The 22,737-nt window shown below is 37.1% G+C and overlaps 1 protein-coding gene and 1 long non-coding RNA gene across 8 annotated transcripts in view; one reads left to right on the top strand and one right to left on the bottom strand.

Annotated features, from left to right (window-relative positions):
- The window catches only part of UMAD1 (UBAP1-MVB12-associated (UMA) domain containing 1), a 194,182-nt gene that overhangs the window by 128,759 nt on the left and 42,686 nt on the right, over nucleotides 1–22,737 (top strand). For all 3 annotated transcript variants that reach the window (XM_010979620.3, XM_031454950.2, XM_064487549.1), the window contains one exon: nucleotides 1,378–1,451. In XM_010979620.3, the coding sequence (XP_010977922.1) occupies nucleotides 1,378–1,451 (74 nt within the window). The remainder of the gene's footprint in view (nucleotides 1–1,377; nucleotides 1,452–22,737) is intronic.
- The window catches only part of LOC105088706 (uncharacterized), a 149,582-nt gene continuing 128,289 nt past the window's right edge, over nucleotides 1,445–22,737 (bottom strand). For 3 of the 5 annotated variants that reach the window (XR_010381677.1, XR_010381676.1, XR_010381678.1), the window contains 4 exons: nucleotides 9,766–9,928; nucleotides 6,912–7,008; nucleotides 4,109–4,255; nucleotides 1,445–1,788 (listed from right to left, as the gene is read on the bottom strand). This is a non-coding gene — a long non-coding RNA (uncharacterized LOC105088706). The remainder of the gene's footprint in view (nucleotides 1,789–4,108; nucleotides 4,256–6,911; nucleotides 7,009–9,765; nucleotides 9,929–22,737) is intronic. The other 2 variants (XR_004137780.2, XR_837105.3) reach the window with 1 other exon arrangement.

Here is a 22,737-nt window from a genome sequence, read left to right as displayed (position 1 = left end):
TGGTATTTAATAAATTTGACTTTTAATTTCCACAAATACATTTTAGACGAAAGACACTAACTATATGCTCAAATAAAGCTTTTACTTCATTCCATTTAGTATTATTTTGTCAGCCTTACAGACGAAGAATGTATAAGGAGAAGTTCACTAATTTCTTGAGCTAGTATTTCTGGAACACCTACTATGTGCTGCCCAGCAGTAATGCTGCTCTGCCTAGCTGAAAACAAAGCTTATAGACTGGAGTAGGAATAATGTGCTTGGATTTTGAACATATGGGGGATTTACCTTAAGTAAATAAATGACCGATTTCATTCTTGTTTGTGGTTTTAGAATTCAGCAGAATTTTGTTTACTTCTTTAAAATTTTCACGAGGTCCTTTCTCGATGATAGCTGTTGGTCCGTTGGTAAACTAAACATTTGTGTTTCACTGTGGAAAAGTTAAGCCCAGCCCAGACTTTCATACTTTGTTACCTCCAATCAAGACTGTGACCTTCCTTATATTAACAAATTCCTAACCTTTAATGTCAGACAAATCATCATCTATGAATTTTGTAGTCTTCACTGTTGTGGACATTCCTGAGTTGGATTAATCTTTTGGGAAGAGCAGTTTACATATTATGAAATTAACCTCTCATTATGCTTTAAAGAAGTAGGCTAGTTGTTTTTTTTTTTAACCTATCATGTTTTAATCACAGATCATCCGTGTTAGTTAATAAATTAAAATAGGCCATTACTAAATTAAATTATGCTTGTGTTTGTGTCTGCCCTGTGTCCTTAGAGCCAGCCTAGTCACCAACTTTGTTTAGTAATATAACCCACTCAGGTGTCAGCTTTAGGAATCAGATAATTAACTAAATGCTAATTGATGAATTTTTCATTGTTCTTTCCTGCTGTAAAAATTGTTTCACGTTTGGTTAATAATTACATACATAGATATCTACTCTGAGGCAAATCCACAGAGACACAAATACTTTCAAAGAGTAAATCTTATAAAAAACAGATTTGGAGGACAATTATTTATATTATAAAGACTTTTAATTTGAAAATAATTTGCTTTATCTTCTTTAAGTTATAAGCTTTCCTAGTTTATTTGAATTATGACTTGATTGACAAAATATAAATTCACTTGATTTTTCCAGGGTAAACCTACAAAAAGCAAGATACATGTCTGGTTTAGATTGTATGTCTGTGTATTTATGGATGATTTCTGTGACCACTATAAAATTAGTGTTCTTAAATATTAATGTATTTACTTTGTAACAAAGGAAATAGTAGTTGTTTCCATAATTTGAAATATACAGTAACAATAGAATAAGTAGCAGACAGTTTGGCCTCCGTGGTATGATAAAGTTTTTTTTATTTTCCTTTTCTTCATAGGAGATACAGCACATGAGCAAAGAGTGGCAGCAAAAGGCAAAACTTCAGACGTAGAAGGCAACCAGCCTTTGGAGGTAAGTGCATTTGTTTTTTCATAATGCATGCAACAAATACTAAGTACTGACTGTATTCAATGCATTGTGCAAGGGGCTGAGTATATAGTGTGAAAAAACAAACACAAGGACAAAGAAAAATGCCTGGTAAGTGAAACTCAGTGAGTCCTTTTGGGGTAAAACTGAACAAGTAACTGTGACTACACATTCCCCTGAGGGTGAAGAGTAACTTCCACTCTTGCTGTGCAGAAGGTGCCAGGGTTCCAGGAAAACGGGTGATCCGCCCCAAGTCAGGCGACGGCAGTGCGGGGCTGACTTCCCAAGTGCTGCGTTTCTCCCAGTGCTGGGAATGGACACTCTGTTGGAAAAGGAGGAATAGAGCACTTAAGTTAAAACATCTGAATTATTTTTAATTGAGTGATTATTTCCTAATATACCTGAATAAATAGGTAAGAAACGAACCTACAGAGAAAGGTTTGAAAATGACCTGTTCAGGACTGTAGTACATTAGCATTTCCACCATCAGAGTTCATGCCTTGTCATCGTTTGGTAGAAAGACTAGAGCTTTTGTTCTTTTCCACGTGAGAAAATTATTTGCTCCTTGTAGATCCTTGAAAGTGCAGTTCACATACTTTCATATTCTACTCAGAAACATACTAACCTTATTTAATCCCTGAAATAATCATTTCTAAGGGTTAGGGGGAATGTGAAGTATTAGGGTGGAAGAGATACCCGTGAATTTTGAAACTTCCTCCTTGGTGACACACCTCTACTTATAGTCCGCTTGTAGCAAGTGAGGGCATTGCATACAGCTGGAGTGAGGTCAGGGAGCCTGGCCTGTTTATCACCGTATCCACAAAGCCTAGCACAGAACAGGTAGTCAAAAATATTTGCTGAATGAATGAATACAATCATGAGTTGTAAGTAGAGAGTAATATTTATCTTAAGAAGAAAAGAAAAATGCCTTGTCGACATGTTAAAGCATCTTGATCTCTTTTATTTATTCAAATATTTAGTGAGTACTGAACATAAGTAGCCTCTTGATAGGAAATAAAGGCTGATGTCTTTGAACTTTGCCAAAGAACCACCACGTTGGTTCAGAAATCATCCACAATTACTTGAGTTTAACTGCTTAGCTATGCGATTCAGTGGAAATGTCTGTGGAACTCAATTATTTTTCAAAGTTGACTCACTGATAGAAAGAATTCCAAGATTAAGTTTTAAGGAAAAGGCTTTTGATAATAGATCCTCTGAGATTTGAAACAAGCTCATGATTGTGCTACTTCCTGGTCTCTCCAGTGTACAGTCAATTCTTAACCATTAAGATGGGATATATATACTCATGCTACAACAGGTAAAAGTGCCTTCTGTCTGAATAGTTGCTGGGCACTGGGAAGCCAGCATGTGCTCTCAGAGTGCTTACTGATGTAGCAAAAAAGAAATAGGGAGACTACAAATGAGGTTACAGGGTTAAGTCACAGTACAAGACAATAGTACTTGCACACTTTTAGAGGCTAGTGTGATTCACCACAGAAGAGGCCAGTCACTTATCCCCACCTGAAGTGTCCAAAATGGAATTTATTATTCCTCTGTTTTAAAAATCCCCAAAATGCAAAAGCACTGCTGCGTGTTTCCTCCATAATCTACCTTGAAAGATGAGTCTTATCCAGTTCAAAATTCTTTGAAGGGTCTGATGACTCCCATAGTATATGTCCACTTGGACCTCTCTCCTGATGAGCTCTAGACTATATCCAACTGCCTACCTGTCATTTCACTTAAAAATTTCTAGACAGTTCAGCCTTTACTTGACCAAAGAAGAACTGTTGGTTCCTGGCGCCACCACCCTGAAGCTTCTCTCTGCTCAAGGTTTCACCATCTCTGTTTAATAGCACCACCCCCTGTACAGTGGTTTGCTGGAATCGAGCCCTCGAGACTCCCGTGGCTCCTTTCTTTCCCTCACACTCCACATGCAGTTCCACCAGGAAGTCCTGTTCCCTCTCCCTCTAGATCCAGAGTCTGACCCCTTCTCAACATGGGCGCTGTTCCAACTGCTTTCACCAGGACTCCCTGCCTCCATTCTTCCCCCATAAGTCCATTCTCCTCACAGCAGACAAAAATAGGAAGCTGATCACATCATGCCTTGGCTTAAAACCCACTGGCTGCCCGTTCTGACTGGAGTCAGTGCTAAGCCCTTCCAGTGAGCTATAAGGAGCAACCCGTGCTCTCCAACCCCATTTCGCTCCCTACCCCAAACCCCATCCCTTTCCACAAGCTGCCTTTCCGTTCCTTGATCCTTTGAAGCTCTTTCTTATCTCAGCCTTCGTATTTGCTGCCCCTTCTTTGCCGGAGCCTCCCTCGCCTGCCTCCTTGTCATTTAGATCTTAGTTCCAGTGTCACTCTTTGCGACAACCTCAGATAAAGTGTCTCTTCCCCCAGTCACTCTAACGTGACACTGTTTTATCTTCTCCATCAAATCTATCATCACTCTCTCAGATTATTCACTTGCTGCCTCCCTGCCTGCCTGCCCTGACTAGAGTGAAAACAGACCTCGTGGGCCTAGAATAGAGTCTGGAACTTAGAAGGTGCTCAGTAAACACATATTCACCGATAATCTAGAGTCATTGAATGTCCTCGTCGGTCTTGGCAAATTAAAGGCCTGAAAATGTCATTTGACTTACTCTTTTCACCTCACTTTATCAAGTCTATCGTCAGGTTCTGTTGATTCTACCTCACAGATATCTTCCAGATCTGGTTCCTCGTACTCCAGTGAGGTCCTCATCTGTCCACTAGACTCTCAGTAGAGGAGCAGCTTCTTCCCCAAATCCCTTTCAGGGAAAGAAAGCAGGTTTTGTTACTTCAGCCCCCAAATGCCTTGAAACCCACGGAATAAAGCTTAAAACCAAAACCCTGTTCAAAAGACACCTCTACTGTGAACTCTTCCCCGGCTCACCCAGCCGGAGATAAACCCAGTGTCCTTTTACTACTTGTGTTGTCTTTTATGGCTTCACTATAGTTGTGAGTTCCCGAACGGTGGAGGCTACACCTTAACTAGTTTTACAGCCTCAGCTACTCACGTGCTATCAGACATATGGGGCGACACAGATGCCCAGTCTATGGTTTCTAAATGGGTACTTGAATAATAAGTGGTCTTCTGCAGATGCTGTCTTAGGGGTGAATTTCTTCATTATTATTAAATTCTAGTTTTGACCTTATAAACACACAGTTACTTTTTTTTTCTGCTCTGTAAAAAAGTTTTCTTATATTTCTTAGAAGTTACCCATAAAAAACTGTTAATTTAGATTATTTGGCACTCGTATTACATTAGCAAGACAAAATGTAATGATTTCAGTTAGAATTAAAAGTTGTAACTATTGTACCTAGCAGGAAAGATTCTCATTATTTTCATTTTTCAGGGCTATAGAAGAAATGTTGAAATATTATTTATAATGAAAACATATTTGCTAACTTAGTATGGGTTCCATAGAGCTTAAAAATAATACTCATACTCAAAATAGAACTCATATTTCTAAGGACCCTTTGGAGAAGGTGGCTTTTAGTATCCCTAGATAAGTTTTTTGGTGAATTAAGACAAACATATAGATTGCCTACTCTTTTCAAGGAATTGTTGGACATAGAGTGAAGAGGATCTAAAGATATATAAGACTCCATGATTCTAATTTAGAGAAGCTGACATTCCCAATCTATTTGTGAAAATTAGAAAACTCCACAAGTCACTGTAATATGAACTGGAATAAATAAAGTTCCTTAAGCTCCATACCTATAGCTGAGGTTTCAGGGGAGGAAGAAGTGACATCAGGGAGAATCAAGAAAGGCTTCATGTATTAGGTGAGCTTTGAATCATGAAAAATGTTTTCTTATTATTTACACAATTAATTTTATGTGATTAATACAAATTCCTGTGACATGAAATCCTTCATTAAGAATATTTGAGCTATATAGAAGCAGACCATGGTATGAGACTGCTTTCCACACATGAATCTCAATGGTAGATAATAAAATGTTAAAAAAAAAAAAATAGAACTTGTGCTGGGAGACACTGCAGTTTTAATGGCAGTTAAAATACTTCGTTAAGTGGCCTGTGATATTTCCCCCTTACACTTTATAGCCCAAGTATACTTCAGAACTGTGTTCCCTCTCCAAGTACAGTTCTCTCATCAACATCATGGAAATTCTAACATCTAGATAGAATATGATTTGAAAACAGGAGATCTGATTTGGGCATCAAATAAGTTAATGTTTACAAAGTTGGATTATGACCTATTTTAATGCCCAGAAGACACTATGAAAAGCAGCATATTTATTTGCATTATGTAATTAATGGGACTTTTTACTTCATGAAACTGAAAAACATATAACATTCCTGCCAGGAAATCATGATTTCTCAGTAATTTCTTTGTCTCTTCCTCACTCCCCCTTCCTAAATATTTTAGGATTTTTCTCAGTGGTGACTTCAATTAGTTACTGCTGTTGTACTTTAGTGTTCCCTATATATGACCCCGAAGTATCATCACATAAATTAGGGTAACTTAAAGAAGCATTGAATTATCTAGGCTTCTAATGTGGGTTGTCCCAGGTTGTGCTTTAGTCTGTGTTTTAAGAGCCATTGGTAACTTTTAACAAAATTCACCGTGTTTTGATGTGTAGTGTATAAGCTCCTATAAACCCATGTTTATAGGACAAGGGCTTATTAAAATTAAACTCACTAGACTCTAGTACTTGGGGGAAGAGTGATAATTTGGAGCCAAATATCCAATAGGAAGATTATCTACCTCCCTCTGTTCCTTTTTTTCTTGTTGCCTTTCAGGGTAAATTTTGGTAGTGCGTTGTAATGACATTACAGCTACTTACTGCCTTCTGCTGTCTAGGAGTCTGGTTACTTACAGCTCAGGGGGATAAACCCACAGATTAATGGGGGGCCAGGCTTTAAATTTTTGTCATTTTGCCTCGTCTCTTCAGGAAATAAACATTACACGTAAGTCAGCAATTAGTCGTTCTTTTCTAATCTTCAGTTATGGAAAGTGTATTATATTGTGAGAACTGGAACCATATTAGCTACTAATTTACTAGTAGACTTATTCTTTTTTGGTTTGTAGGTATATTTTGAGAGATATGAATATGTAAATCTTGGTTTTTTAACATAACTATATCCAGTTTTGGCAACTATTAATTTTAAACACTTCTAGCAGATACTCGTAGATTGTTTATGGACCTTGAATTTCTTTTATTTTTACTACAAAAATTATTTTTAAATTTGCATTTTTTAGCCTCTTTATTTTATGGAAGTATATTTGACATACAACATATTAGTTTCATGTGTACAACATAGTGATTCAGCATTTGTATGCATTGCAAAATGATCACCACAGTAAGTCTAGTTACCATCTGTCGCCATACAAAGTTACTACGATATCATTGACTCTGTTCCCCATGTTGTACATTACATCCCCATGAGTTACTTACTTTATAACTGGAAGTTTGTATTTGTATCTGTATAACTGAAATTTGCATTTGTTTTTGGTCTCCAGGATTGAAGAATATGTTTATTTAGTTCACTGCCCTAAAGAGAACAGAATACAAAAACAAGCCAATAAAAAACTCCCCACAAAACCACAATTCCATTTGTATATTTGTCTTGAGCGACAACTAATTCACATATGCATATGGAGACACATATAAAATAATAACTAACAGATGGTATAGCTGCAAAGTAGGATTTATAAAGATTATTATCAGCTGGTGGTATTGAGATACTACTGTGGTTACACTGACAGAAGACAGAAATTACTTATGATAATAAACTGTGACACTAATATCCCCTCAACTTCTGTTAACCAAAGTAGCTTATTGCATATTTAATACACATTTTTTAATGAAGACCTAAAATAATTTTACAGCCAATTTGTACTAGGAAATTTAATAGACAGCAGTTGCAAAAACAGTAAGTAAGGTAGTAGCAGCAACAGCAAAGCATTTGCTAAGATCCTTAAGTTCATAATATTAGAATCCTGGGAAAGTACAGGAAGGATTTGGGAGACTTTGTTTATTCAGGTCATTTGAAGCACGCTTCTCAGTCTAGTACACAGTATTTGTCATTTTTATTCTCATATTTGTAAATAGTTGAGTTACATGTGAAGTTCAGTAATTTAGGGAACAAAAACTATTTGGAAAAAGGCATGGAATGCACATATTAGTGAAATGTTAAACTTCTCATGTGTTTTTGTACTTCTCTCATGTCTTTTAACAGAACTATAGGAACCTTTTGACTCTGTAGGGACAAATTTCCATGTTCTTTTATTTTTAGATAATCATTAAAATGAATGAAAATATCCTTGAACTTTGTAAATTCTATTCGTAGACTTTGGTTACCACTCTTTAAAAAGGAGTGTAAGATTATCTTATTAAAGACTGAGTTCTATGTAGAAAAAAATTGAGGTTAGGTGGTATAGGAAAAAGGAGTGATTGTTAAGAATACTTTCAAGAATAGCAAACATTCTTCTAATGGATGTCAGGATTTCAATTTTAAGAATTTTTTAGTAAAACATGATATATAAGTTTATAAATTTAAAGTTTTGGGGTGATAAAGATGATTATGAAGCTGTTAATTCTCACAAGATCTTTAGTCCAAATACAGGTATAATGAGTATTGATATTGAAGGCAGTTTAAATTGATACAACCGCTTTTGGAAAGCATTTTGGCAGTAAGTATCAAGAACCATAAAGACATTAATATACTTTGACAGTAATTCCACTTTTAGGATTCTATTCTAAGAAAATAATCTTTAAATCCACAAGAAGTTGTATGTGCAGAAAGATGGCAGTCGGCTCAGTGGAATATTTTTTAGTTTTCCTAAATGAAATTTATGATTAGTTTTCAGTAAAATATAAAGACTCTGGGTTTCATAATTTCAGTTAAAACATTTGAGGTACAAAATTGTATTTACAGTATGATTGCTGTATATAACAACTGCAGAAAAAGATGATGTAATACATAAAAACACTGAGTGCTTGCCTTTGGGATGATAGATATATGGGGTAAATCATCCTTTCCAGTGTCCTGATTTTCCAATTTGTCTATAATGAGTATATCTTATATTTTAAATGATAGTAACTTTGATGGTGAGGAAACAATGTATTCACTCAAGGGCCTGTTTTCTGCTTAACAGAAGAACTATTTTGTATGGCAATAAGGGCAACAGAGCAATCTTCTAAGGATGATCTTTAGGAAATAGGTCGGTACTTCCCTGCCTTGGCTTCTTTAGGTTTAAGATTCCTTAATTAGTTGATCACAGAGCATCACATCTGATGATTGTGGCTTGTTAAAACATCTGTCCTCTCACCTGGGGGCCTTTCTAGCAGGGAGAAGAGTAAGGGGACTCGGAGGTTTCTCTTCACGGCTCATTGGAAATCACGTGGCCCAAAGTTTTCTCATTGATCTACCTGACTGTCAATGTCATTGAATCAGTTATGAAGCCATAACTGATTCACCACAAAGGTTGTGCATTACTGGCTTGAACGTGTATTTTTCTGCAAATCTTGCTTTTTCCTCTATATCTATGATTCTGAGACTCTTAGTTTGAAGATACTAATTTCTCCCTTTATGAGAGTTAATTTATGAGAATATAATTTTATCCAAAATGAGTGCCAGGAGTTTTGTTTTTTGTTTCTCCTAAGATAGAACCATTTCAAATTTCTGATTTACTGGGAAGTAGAGCACAGTTGGATTATTATTTATATGGTGAATTTAACTCTTTGTTGTGTCTCTCCTCCTATGTAAGATGCCTTTTGGGAAAAAGATTTTGTAGAGTATATTTCTCCAGTCTGTATTTTCATATAAATTACTGGGCCATGTAATATCTTTGCTGGACTCCTCTGCTCAACAAGTGTTTGATCTGGGACAAGTTGCTAAACTTCTCTTCAACTTCAATTCTTAGTCAATGAAGTAGGAGGATTAGATGCAGTGTCTGGATCTTTTCCTCTCCAGACGTCCTGGCTCCTTACCTCTTTGGAAAGTGAATTGGAATTTTGCCACCAGATGCCAACCTTTTTACTGCTACTTTGATTCGGGGGTAAGGGAAGGGGGGCGGGGGGATCTGCCGCATAGTGAAGATATTAGGTATTGATTATTCAGGCTTTCATGCATGTTAGGAAGGAATTGTCCAAAAGTCCTTGCAGATAAACTGTTAGACTGCAAAAACTACTTCCAAGATCCTTGTTCTTGCTTACAAAGTCTGTTTTGAGAAATGATAAATTCGGCCACTGATAAAGAACATTTAAAATACTTTATTATATTTCTTTGAATTTACAAACTTTTTACCTTTATATTTGACAGTCAGATTAGCATGGGTTGTTGATAGCTCAAAATATTGGCAAGATGAAATAACCTGAGGTATTCTTGTCAGAGTTTGTAAAGATCTTTTCCATAACTTCACATTTGTATACTTTTGTTACCATACATCTTTGTCCTAATTTCAGTTTTGCTGGAAAAAATCAGAATTGAGAGATCATAATTCTGGTATATTCTGGCTTCCATTGGGGTTAACTAGCACACTGAAACATAATGTTCATTCATCTTAGCCAAAAACGGCCAAACTGTGTGAGGTGTATAAGAGCTGCCCCTGTTTCCATCCAAAATGCACATATGGTGTGGGTAAGCCAGTAATGTGAGTTTTATGCAATGTTTCTGCTCTTGTACACAGTCTGTTGCTCAGCACCAATTACTCCTTGCCAGAAACCCGCTAACCTGCTGCTTTTGTAGCTCTGCTTGATGAAGCTAGGTAGCTTAAAGTGACCACAGTGATATTTATTTAACTTTAGTAATCTTAGTTTGTGAGTTATGTAACTTTAACCGCCTGCCTCATCTGTTGATTCATTGCAACTGATTGCAATTGGAATCAAAGAACTGGAGCCTGTCATTGTGTGAGACCCAATATGTGTTTATATGTTTAGAAGGAGGAACTAAAATGTGGAAATACTAACTTTTTGCTTAACAAGTCTGGTTTTCTACCTCCAATTTAGAAAGTATTATTCTAAACCATACAGAATATTCCATCTATGTGTTGGTAGTCATTTTGTCGTCACTTTTCTGGTTTTCACTTTTGTGGTTTTAAAAAGCCACAAAATCAGCAGGGTGAGAGGTCCATGTTGGGAGAACAACTGTTCCCTATTTCCCATAGCCATCTTTTTTCTAATCCCCTGTTTTTTAATTAGTAGCAAATGGTCCTTATTTTTTCCTCCTTTGGTTCATGTTACAGTCGTAACTTCTTGTGACTCTATAGAGACTTTAAATTAAAGCACAACTATATTTATGTTATTGTCACATAACTAGGGATTCTTTTTTGAAGGATAAATTTCATCTGACTTTTTATCCACTAGAAAAAGTGGCATGCAGATGTATACTTGGCCTAATTGGCTTTTTCTGAATATTCCACTTTGTACCTTCCTGAGGAGTCTTGTGAATATGCTTATGAGAGTGCACCAATATGAAAACATAGGGAAAAATTACACCTTAGTTAGCTTGGTTAAATTTACATAGATTTTACATTTCTTTCCAGATCTAACAGGCCCTACTTCTTACTGTGTCAGTTTTGTTTTTTTTTTTAAATGAACGCCTGTGTTCATCCTGCCCTGTTCAATAATTGACATTATTTCCCCCCACTTAAGGACTGTTTAATGTCCACTTTGGGGGTGTCATATTAGGAACAAGACTTTCTCACACTGCTTTTTAAATTACTTAAGAAATCATTATGGCTGTGAATTCTTAAGTTTTCTCTAATACCAGTTATATAATAGAAAGTACATGTACTAGAACCTCCTAATGTAAAAGCTAAAAGCCATAGTTTTTTTTTTTAAGTAATAGCAACCCACATTTTCTCTGCTTTCTTATGCCACTTGGAGAAGGAGAAAAGACTGGCATATAAGTATTACACCTAAGAACACAGTGCTAGTGGACTGAAGTACCATTTACATAATAATAAGCAGCCCATGAAAACTTTCTCAGAACTTCTGAACTGAAAAGAGTCAGTACGCTGTTGCATAATCCTACTTCTTAAGTTGGTTTCTGTTGGAGAATAATTTGAAGAACATGCTGTCTCTTTGTTCGTGGAAATATTCTGGAATGTATTACTAGATCAAGCTGGCCTATCGCAGAGCTGTACATTTCTATCTCATTGCCTCAGTCCTGCACAGATTGCCTTCCCTGAACTGTTTTTCAGCTTGATTGAATAACTGTGAGAAACTGCTGTGAGGAATCCACGAGGACATTTATTATGGAGGACTTACTCAGACATTGTCTATTACATAGTTTCCCCGTGTAAAGTCCCATTTAGGGCTTCTGATTTCTTATTGCTTTTATACCAACAGAAAATATTTTCTTTGTACGGAGGTGGTAATATTCTCTTTTTCTCGTGGTCATTGTGAATTTTGTACCTAGTCATTTTTTTTTCCATTTTCTTTTGGCAGAAGGAAGCTCAGACCTATATTTACAGCGCAGTTTTAGTAATTATTTAGCACCCTGTGGGATGTGTATCTGCATACTTTGTTTTCCCTTAGTCTCATGTTCTTGTTTTATATTTTTCCTGGTTATGATTTTAAAATTTATTGTGAATCTTGTTGGTTGCTTCAGAATTATTGTGTAGAGAAAAGAGTTAAAGTTAATATGCATATATATGTGTGTATTTATGTATATTTTTATAACACTTACATAAAGTAAGTAAAATGTGCTTTTTAAATAGGTTATGAGAGGTATACATAACTCCCAATTTTGATTCTCTCACTCTTTTAAAAAGTTATCTGTGACAAAATCATGAGTTTTTTACTGTGAGAATGTGTGCATTCTTATTTAATCTCTCTGATGCCTCAGGCGCACACACTGATTTCCAGTCTAACATGCTTTCTTCAGGGTCCTTGTTAATTTGAGGCAAAAGGAGCCTCCTTTCCAAGTCATCAGCTCTGTCCAGCTGCTCTCAGGCAGAGTGTACCTCGGAGAATCTCCAGCTCTCACTATCTGCGACATCAGCCACTTGGTGGTCTCCTACACACACTGGTTTTTCATGCTCTAGACATACTCCTTAGATGGCTTCTCAGTTGAATTTTAGATATCAGTATGGAGGACCAAGGACAAGTGACTACCTAATTTAGAGAGACATTGTCTTGGGAGTGATGGTTCCTCACAGTAGTGAATTCATAGAACCCCTGAAGTAGCATGGAAGGGTAGCTGCTAGAATGTGAACTGTATCAGCAGACAGACATGGAGTTCCTTCCGATCATGGCTCGCCATGTACCATCATGGTACCTTTGATACAGTACTTAGCCTCTTAGATCTTAATGTCCCTTTGCTATGAAATGACAATGACACTCCTTACTTTGCAGGGTTACTGCAAGAATTAAGTGAGCCAATATGTAATATTTATTTCTATGTCTGTATACACAGTGTCTGACATATACTGGACATTCATTAAGAGTTTCTTTTTAAATTGGAAGGAAATTATGGTCGACGCCTTGATGCCCATGCCAAAGCAGGTTTGAAGGGATTAAATCAGTTAGGAACTGAGCTCAGACGAGAGTTACAGAGAGCAAGTCCAAAGTTAATGAAAGAGAATTTCAGCCCTCATACACCAAATGTACAAATCACACTTGTGCAGAGGGCCACTGAATCAGATCAGAAGGAGGTACACCATTTTTAATTGGATAAATCTCCCTGGTACTTACTTATTTTTTTTAAACCTCCACCCCATGCCTATTGACATGGAGAACCAAAATCAGATTCTGTGCTTTCAACTTAAATAGCTGTAGTTTTGTTCTGGGGGAAAGAAAAAAAAAGGATTCAGATTCTGGTATAATGTTCTTTAGTCACAGCAAGATCTGATGGGTAATTTTGTATTTGCATTTTTATCATTGCCTAACTAAAAGCTGATTAGCCTGATTAATAGATGATAATTCCCAAGTTTCTTATCCAAGTGCATTTTGAACAATCAGACCATTTTATTTATTTCAATAAATATTTCTCAAACAGCAGATTATTTTGGGCAAAGCTCTGTTAAGCATTTTTCTCCACGTCTGAAAATTTTAGGGTTATTAAGCTGTTGAAGACTTGTGGTTTAAAAAATTGTGTTGTACATTCAAAAACTCATCATTGCAAGAACATGCAAGCCAGTTGACCATAATTAAACTCCAGGATTGGAGGCTATAACTCTGTCTTTCAGAGGCAACCGTCCCTCAGGCAAATTTTAGGGCATTACAAAGCTAACTATCAATTAACCAAATGAATCAGTTAACCATACTATTGCTTTCCTCAGTCAAGTTAAATGGTCAAGAGTTTTACTAATACAGAAAGGTAGAGCTACAGGAGAGGGTGAGATATGAGAATGATATGAGAATGATAGGTTAAAATATAGATAAATTGTAGATAAAAGCACAATATGAGAATGTTTAGTTTTCTGGCATTTAAATACATTACTTAATCTCATAAGTGATTAAGTATCTCAAGATCTTTTTAGGTGTTGATTATAAGATTTGTAATTCCACTAACTTTTTGGTTTCTAATATTTTGCCTGGAGTTGTCAGTCAAGTCAGAACCCAAACTTGAAATTAGAATTTTCTAACAATAAATGACAAAGAAGAGAAAAATGAACTGGCATTCATTTTTTTAAAAGAAATATTATATCTTTTACATTTTGAATATTCAAATTTGAGAACTAAATACTGGCATCTCTCTGTTACTTATTTTTCTACTAATGATCATCCCTGCCTCAGCCCTTGAAAAAATGGCTTGTTGGGTTTCGGTTTTGCATGCAAGCCCTCAAGCGGTCCTTTGTAGTTTCAGAAGGGCCGAAGAGCTTGTTAGCCTGGAATTCAGTGTATTTTGGTATTCATTTGTTGTTAGTTATTCTTTTCTTGATTTTTTGGAACTCTTTTCATGAGGAAACTCTGTGATTCTTACCAATTAGTCATAAACCAGTTTGGATTTAGAAATTACATAATTTACTACTTTGGAACATTATTTTATTCAAGGAGCAAATGGTAAAGATGTGAAAATTTCACTGAATGTTGGGTGATGTAACTTGATAATTAGATCCTCAGAGAAAAATTCAAACTCCTGAAATTTTGTGGCAGGATCAGAAATGTGGCTAGGGAAAACAAGTAGTTTAACAGATTAATACTTGATGTTAATGAAAATTAAGCATGACCCCTTGGGATTCAATCCCTGTTTCTAGTGATAGAGCTTTTTTGTGTTTTTACTGTGTTCATGAACACAAAGAACAAGTAGCCTCACTGGTGGCTTGAGATTTGACTTGTAGGAAAACATTAGGTAGTAATTAAGAACAAGGCCTTCTTTTCCCTCAGTCTGTGAAATTTTAACTACACTCCCTAATGTGGTTACTACTTGCCAAGTGTAACTGTTGAGCGCTTGAAATGTGACTAGTCTGAATTCAGATGTACTGTACATATAAAATGAAATACATACTGGGTTTCAAAGGCTTGATGTGAAAGACTGTAAAATATTTCAGTAATATCTTATGTTGATTGCATGTTGCTATGATAATATCCTGGATATACTGAGTCAGAAAAATTAAAGAGTATTAAAATGAATTTCACCTACTTCTTTTAACTGTCTTACTATGGCTACTAGAAAATTTTAAATGACAAATGTGGTTTGCCTTATAGTTTTATTGGACAATGCCAGTTTAACAGGTTAAAAAAATCCTTAATACGTACAGCAAATATTAGTTATTAGCTTCTTTGATTTGGCTTTTAACCTCTCAAACAGTCGATCCTTTTGGCAGTCTGGGAAGCCCTGTCATTCTTTTACTGTCTTCAAGGGCTGCACGTCGAAGCAGCTGCTCTTTGCAGTTGCCAACCCTGATCAGTTGACTGATAGCGATCGATAGACAGTTCAGGAAGGAATAAATGCGCTTTGTTGTCCTACAGCCCAAATGGATGAGCTGCCGCTACTGTTTCTCTGCTTTCCACCTCCTCCCCTGATGGCTTTTACATGGTTGTTAACAATTGGTTGGTCTTTATAGTAACATAAATCTAAATTCATGCAGGTTTTCAAAGACACAATTCATATATCACCATATACCATAAATTATGGAGTGTCATAAATTATCATGGCTTATCATCTTATTTACAACCCTTGAATAATATTGTCACTTATTGTATTATGACATATTATTACTGATAATATCCATAACCAAAAATGAGTTCTCGATATTGTGCTTTTGCTGTGCTGCTATAAAGAAACCAGTCAAAGCAGAACCTTCATGTTGCAGAAGCTGGGAATTTCCTTTGTGGAAAAAAAAATAATATAAAATATGCATATACTTTATTTTAAATTCTTTAACTTATGAACTATTTGATCCCAACCTAAAGGGTTTTGGAGCACTGAGATTAGTAGAATGAAGTCACGTTACGTTAGGCAGAGAGAGGCAGGTGAATAGCCGTTGATAATAATAAAATTTATAAAGGTCATTCTGTGAGAATAAATGTAATACTTGAATTAGTCATTTACTTTCTCTAAAAAGTAATAAGTTAATCTTGCCACCCCCCAAAAAAACCCCTCCAAGATTGGTAGTTTTCTTTTAATTCCTTCCATCTTAGGCAATCTTTTGAAAATCATGCAAAGGACCATACAATTAGCATGAAATGAGAACGCTTTTTAAATTTGATAAATAAGGGCTGTCTCTTTCTCCAGCTGATATGCATGCAATGTGGAGGTCTGTACCTCACCAGCAGACAGACTATTTGGTATCTATCCCATAAGTAGCTCCCAGTTAATGAGGAAGGAAGTCTGGAAGTAATAAAAGTGAGCTTAAAGTGCATAAAAAAAATAGCCACGATGCTTTAGTGTAAATGCTGCAAGATTCCCAGATTTGGACAGTTGGGCTTCCCACCTTGCCCTGGATTCCAAAGATGGTCCCGTCACCCTCTTTTTCTGACAGCCAATTGAGGACATGTTAGTAAGGCCTCCATGAACATGAAAAACTTTTTTGGGGAGGAGAGGTCTCTTTCCTGTCATTTATCATGAAAGTATACTTTGTTTAAGTTTTTTTCCTAAGTGTTATCTCTAGAAAAGTTCTTATGCCTCTGTATTCTTGGGGTGGGTTGTTTGCTTTGTAGCACTACTTGTCTTTGAAATTGTAATCTGTATACTATGCCAATGAACATTATGTATTCTTTCTTTAAAAATATTAATACACTGTTTCATTAGATAGGAGTGGCACAGTTTTTAAAAGATGAGATTTCCAATATAGTTGGGAAGAGTTTTATAAGTTACTAGCCATTTATGCTCATAGTTTTATATTGTAGTGCTTTGTAATTCCCTCATATGTAGCTAAAATATTTCCTATTGCATAAAAGAAAGCAGAATGCCACAGATGAGATATGTAAGTCATTAACTGAGTCAACTCTTCCCCCTTAAGTTACTACCATAACTAGGACTGCTGGACTTAGCAAATAAAAGTACTAGATGCCCAGTTAAATTTGATTTTCAGATAAACATGAGATAATTTTTTAGTGTAAGCTTGTCCCATGCATTATTTGCATCACACTTAGGCTTAAAAAATCACCTGTATTTGCTCTGGCAACCATAAAACCAAAACCATAATTCAGCTCTCTTATTAACTCAGAGAACTCCTGAGTCAGGTAAGCTCTGTGCTTGGCCCTTTTGCACAGTTCTGTTTGCTGATCATCCTATTCCAACCCAGCACTTAGATCATTGTATAGCTATGATTCTTTGAAACTCAAATTGCTTAAAGTGTGTTTTCTCATTCATCCATGTATTTTTGAGGAGACAGGAAGGGGCACATTCTATACTCATCCTGCCTACTTTTCATTTTAAGAAAGAAGAAAATGCTCTCTTCTAAAGTGCTAACACTGATTCTGAAAGCTAAGAGGACACCTACAGAAGAATTCAGATTCTCCTTCTCACCTGCGTCTATTTTTCGTTCATTTAGTATGACATCTCTAGCAGCATAATTACAGCTAAAACAAACATCTTTAATGGAGCGAAGTCAGAAAGAACATGCCTTTCCTGTGTGCTTTCTAAATGTGGAGGGCAGGTGGGTGAAAAGTGACTCTTCCAGAATCAACATTGCCATCCAGGTGAAAGATGTTACCTTCCCTTCCCTCCCCTCCTCCCCCCACCCCCCCTCCACACGGCAGAACCAGAGAACTGCTCAACACGCATGTCCTCGTCCCTTGTCATCTGCATTATTACAAAGGTTTCCTAGGTGATATTCCTCCCTCCTGCCTCGCTCTCTTCCAGATCAACAGCCAGGAGTGATTTTTCTAAAATACACATCTTACCACACTGCTGGCTCACCTCCAGTGACTGACATCAGATAAAGTCTGTGCTGATTCACGTGGCACCCAGTGCCTTCCTGGTCTGGGCCCTGCTTACCTCCTCTTCTTTTCTTCCTTCCTCAGCACTCAGGCTGCAGCAATAACAAATGCTTGCAGTGCCTTAGACGTGCCATGCTTCTTCACATCTCCAGCTTTGGGTGCACTCCTCTTTCTGACCAGAATGCATACCCCCCTTTTCTCTCCCTGAAAAATCCTTCTCATCCTTGAAAGCCCTGCACAGGCATCATTTGCTCTGTGAGGCTCTCCCTGCCCACCCTTCACTATCCTTAAAGTGAACTCTGTTTTCCTACTTCAGCTTTTGTATAGACTTGCGGTGTCACATCCAGCTCAGCGTGCTGGAATGGCTTATTTACATGCCTGTCTCCTGTAGGAGTTTGCAAGTGTTTTTGAGGATGACATCATCGTCGCCATCATCTCCAAATATCTAGTTTCTAGCATAGAGCCTAGAAAATAACAAGCACTTGAGAAGTGTTTGCATGTCTGAATGGATACACTGTCCACTAGGTAAAACTTTAAGTAAATCCAAGCCCGCTGCATTCGTCCTGTGCTTTAGTTGCTCATTACCACAATGTTGTCCTTTCTTTCCCATTAGTTGGTGAGTAGAAAAGTGATTCCTAATTTTCAACTACCAGTGCTGTTTATTAGCTAACTATGGAATCTTTTAGAGTAAACAGAGTGCTCCCATAGAGAGGGGTGGTTATGGGCAGCCTTATGAATAAAGAAGCATAAGCTTGCCTTTGGTACCCTTTCCCTTCAGGCTCTGTATCTCTCCTTTCGTTTTTTGCACCTTTTGTCCATCAGGCTGCCCATCCATCTCTTTGGGGTGGGAATGGGGTTCAGGGGCCAGGAGAGGGAAGAAGAGATTCTTACTGTAGTAGCTTGACATCGCCCCTTTCTTAACTAGTCTTCCGATAGGACAACTTACCTGTCTTGCGTGCCACCCCCTCAGGGACTACCCAATCACAGAAGTTAATTAAGAAATTAATTCACAATGACATATTCAGACATATTGAGAGCTTAAAGTGTAACTCTTCTCAGACAATATTTGCATCTTAACAGATGCTTTCAACCCCCCTTTCTCCAAGGAATGAGTAATACTGGCATGCTATACTTTATAGCAAGTATATGCTTTGTAAGACCAAAGAAAAGGTGTTTTTGAGGAAGAAGGAGAACTTTTAACCACCCCTTCCATAATAATACCTAGGTGCTGCCTGTAATGTGTCCGCACATGGATGAATCAGGAATTGCGTCTGATTGCCAGTAATGGATACTCAAACTGGTGGCTTAAACAAATTAGGGGTTTCTTTTTCTTCATCTGAAATGTCTTGGGTTAGGCAATTGAGAACCGGTGTAACAACTCCAATCTTTCTGCTCCACTACCCTTCGGATGTGGCTTCCATATACAGGTTGCCTCTTAATTATAAAATGGCCACTGCTTCTCCAATCACAGGTGGGGATTCAAGCAAAAGCAAGCCCCCTTTAAATGGTTTTTCCAAAAGCCCCACCCAGCAGCTCAGACCTGCATCTCATTGGCTACCTCTGCCAGCAGGGATAGCTGGGAAATGTTGTTAGTAGGCACATTGCCATGAAATGTATCTGTAACTCAGGAAGAAGGGGGAAAGCCCACTGATGTTTAACTAGTAATCTCAGCTTCCAAATCAGGGCAGTTAATCTGTTGTTTTTTGCCTTTCTGGGATCGTTCAAATAAAAATTACTTAGAACTAAAAATTAGCTTATTTTAATTCATATTATAATTATAGTAGAATTTCCTTTAAAGTGCAATTGTTTAAAGGAAATATAAACAGGGGAATTATAAGACTATTCAGAAAATATTTCATTAGCATGCCCGCTGTGTGCATAGTGCTGTGCTCAGTGCCACGGAGATGAATGAGTTCTTTTTACCCTCAAGTGTTTTATCCATCTAATAGTCCAGGACACAGACACGTGAAAATTTAAATAATGGTATATGATTATGTGTCAATCAGATGGTAAAAAATGAAATCATATAATGTAGACTAAATTCTGTAGGAGAAGTTCAGATTTCAGAGTCACCACTGGCTGCAGTGGCCAAGGAAGGCCCTCTGCGAAAGGTAGGAGGTGCACAGACGGAGAGGAAAACCAGAGGGGCAGAGGCAGCCCTGATCCTTTGACTGGTACCATCTGTTGTTTCAGGATATTTATATTAATATATTTTATATGCTTATAATACATTATAATTATTAGTATTTTAAATATTGTTTATTTATATTTTGAAAATTGCCCCCGCATTTTAACTTGATACATATATTTAAAGAGAAAATTTCACCCCAGTACTGTAGATGTTAAACCAGCTTTCCTTGCCAACTGAAAGGTCACTTAAGAAAATGGTGATGTTAAAATTTTAAAATATGTGTTGAAGTAGAAGTCGTAGTAAACCCAAATCAGATTGTTTTAGAGGGGAAATGGAATATTCTGTGATCAGTCCATGGTGAAGGGATATTTGGCTCAATGGCTTGTTGTTTCAGCCAAGGATGAGGTTCTACATCCAGTAAGACATTTGGTTCTTGGTGCTATATCTAGTTCTTAGTGTTAATGTTAACCAGCAGTGAAAATTTCAATTCACAAGTATATAAGGTTGGCAATACATAAATATAGTTAGCACCTCCTCTCATAGGTTGTTTGTAGAATTTGTTTTTAACCAAAATGGTGTAGATGACTTTTTTTTTTTTTGGCAAGCATTTATTTCAGGACGTTGTAAGGCCATTTTCAGAGTTGTCTTCTTTTGAATGTGTCAATTTATTGAACATTGTTCTGAGAGTGACAGAACAGAAGAGTTTCTTTGCCATTCCCCCCCTGCCCATCTTTTTGGGAAAATACTTATGAAAACCTTTTGTCAAGTTCAAAATATTTGTGTGTGTGTGTGTGTTGTCGGGGTGGTAATTAGGTATATTTATTTTAAAAAAATGTTTTCTAATTAAGTTATGGGGGATTGAACCCAGGACCTTGTGCACATTAAGCTATACCCTCCCCGCTATTGGTTACTTTTTAATATTCTTTGAAGTCTTTTTTTTTTTATTTACTTAATTTACATAGTTTTTGGTTCTTTTGTGGAGGAGGTATTTAGGTTTATTTATTTTTAACAGAGGTACTGGGGATTGAACCCAGGACCTTGTGCATGCTAAGCATGTGCTCTACCGCTGAGCTGTACCCTCCCCCACAAGTTCAAAATATTTTCACTGAATTCTTCATTTGAGTTTATGGTCCAGTGTTTTAAGAAGCAAAGGGGTGTCTGAGAGTTGCTGCTTGGTTAAATGGATGGATGAGGTGAGAAGACTGCTCCCTAGAGCCCGGGTGTCCTGGGTTCACACATTCAGTAATAATAATAAAGGCGATTATTATTGTTACTACTATGCTTAGGTACTGTGCTGAGTGCAGTGTATGTATAAACCATTTAATTCTCCTCATTTTTATAGTTAAGAAACTAACATTCAGAAAAGTGAAATGACTTGTCCACATTACTTAGCTAATATGTGGCTGTAACTTGAATTCAGATTGACTCAGTCCAGACAAAATTTAACTGCCAAGTCACTGAGTCAGAATCGGGGGATTCAGCCCTGCCTCTGGCTTCCCAGAGCCCCTAGTTTTGAGCTCACTGTGGCTTGGTCACTCCTGAGGAACCCCACCCTCGCTGACCTCTGTGTGAACACACTCACATGCTCCACGCGTAGGAGCTGAGGGGCTGCCACTAAAGGCTTTGATCCAGAAACGAAAGGAGCTAGCCCCTGCCCTGCCCTCCACTCTGCCTTCCTTCCTGCTCATGAAGGCCTCCTGAACCCCAGCCTCCCCGGGCCCCTCCTCCTCAGTGCTTCGACAACCAGTGGTACAAACCCTCACTCCTCAGGAATCACCAGAAGATCAGAGGGAACTGTGACTAGAAGTCAGTTGGCTCCCATCATCTAGGGCTTCGAATGTCAAATCGGAACTTTTGACCTCTATTTTGTATGTGACTAGGAAGTCACTGACAATAATGTTATCTTTAAATTAAGATACATAAAAAATCAGTGATTTCCCTTTAAAACACAAAGATTGGAACACTATTGGAAGGGGTAAAATTCCTAATTATATAATATTGACCATATAGTCATGGCATTTCCGAAGGAAACATTGTAAGTATGTTGCAGTATCTCCCAAACGTTTTATTTTTTGTGTCTATAGCAGTTCTTAGCACTGGCACTACTGAGGACTTGGCTTTGGATACAGCAGCTAGTAAATTTTTATAACAACAAATTTGGTGATTAAGGTAAATGATTCAGGAAATGTATTTTTCCTGGTAAAAAGCTTAAATTGTCATTGAACAGCAGCCATCACTGACACACCTGCATTTAACAGACAATCTAATACCAAATGCAGTAACACGCTGCATATTTGGGGAACAGGTGATTTCTATTTAATTTTTATTTAATTTTGAAATTTATTCATTTAGCCAGTAATTTTGAAGCATCTACTTTGATCATAGTTTTGCATTATCCCTGGCAATGTGGGAGGAAGCTACAAAGACACTTAGTGAATACAAATCACTTGAATCTCTGAAAAAATTAAATTCATTTTTGTTTTTATAAATGTAAATCAACAGAAAAAGGAAAATATAGAAACCCAAGCTAGAAACGTTAACGATGGTGCTTTAGGTCTCATATCCTGGGTCTGGCTGAAAATTACCTTTCATTTTTATTTTAAAGAAAGGTGTATTTTGTGTTCTGATATAACTTTTGTTTTGTTTTGTTTTATTGGCTTGGGGAGTCTTGGGGGGAATGGGGAGGTAATTAGGGTTTTTAAAAAATTATTTATTTTTTAGTGGAAGTACTAGGGATTGAAGGCAGGACGTTGTGCATGCTAGGCACACACACTGCCACTGTGCTATACCCTCCCTACTCTGATGTAACTTTAA

Source organism: Camelus dromedarius, chromosome 7 (genome assembly GCF_036321535.1).
Source record: "Camelus dromedarius isolate mCamDro1 chromosome 7, mCamDro1.pat, whole genome shotgun sequence".
Lineage (NCBI taxonomy): Eukaryota > Metazoa > Chordata > Mammalia > Artiodactyla > Camelidae > Camelus > Camelus dromedarius.
Note: the sequence above shows the minus strand (reverse complement) of the source record. Positions and strands in the feature narration are given on the sequence as shown.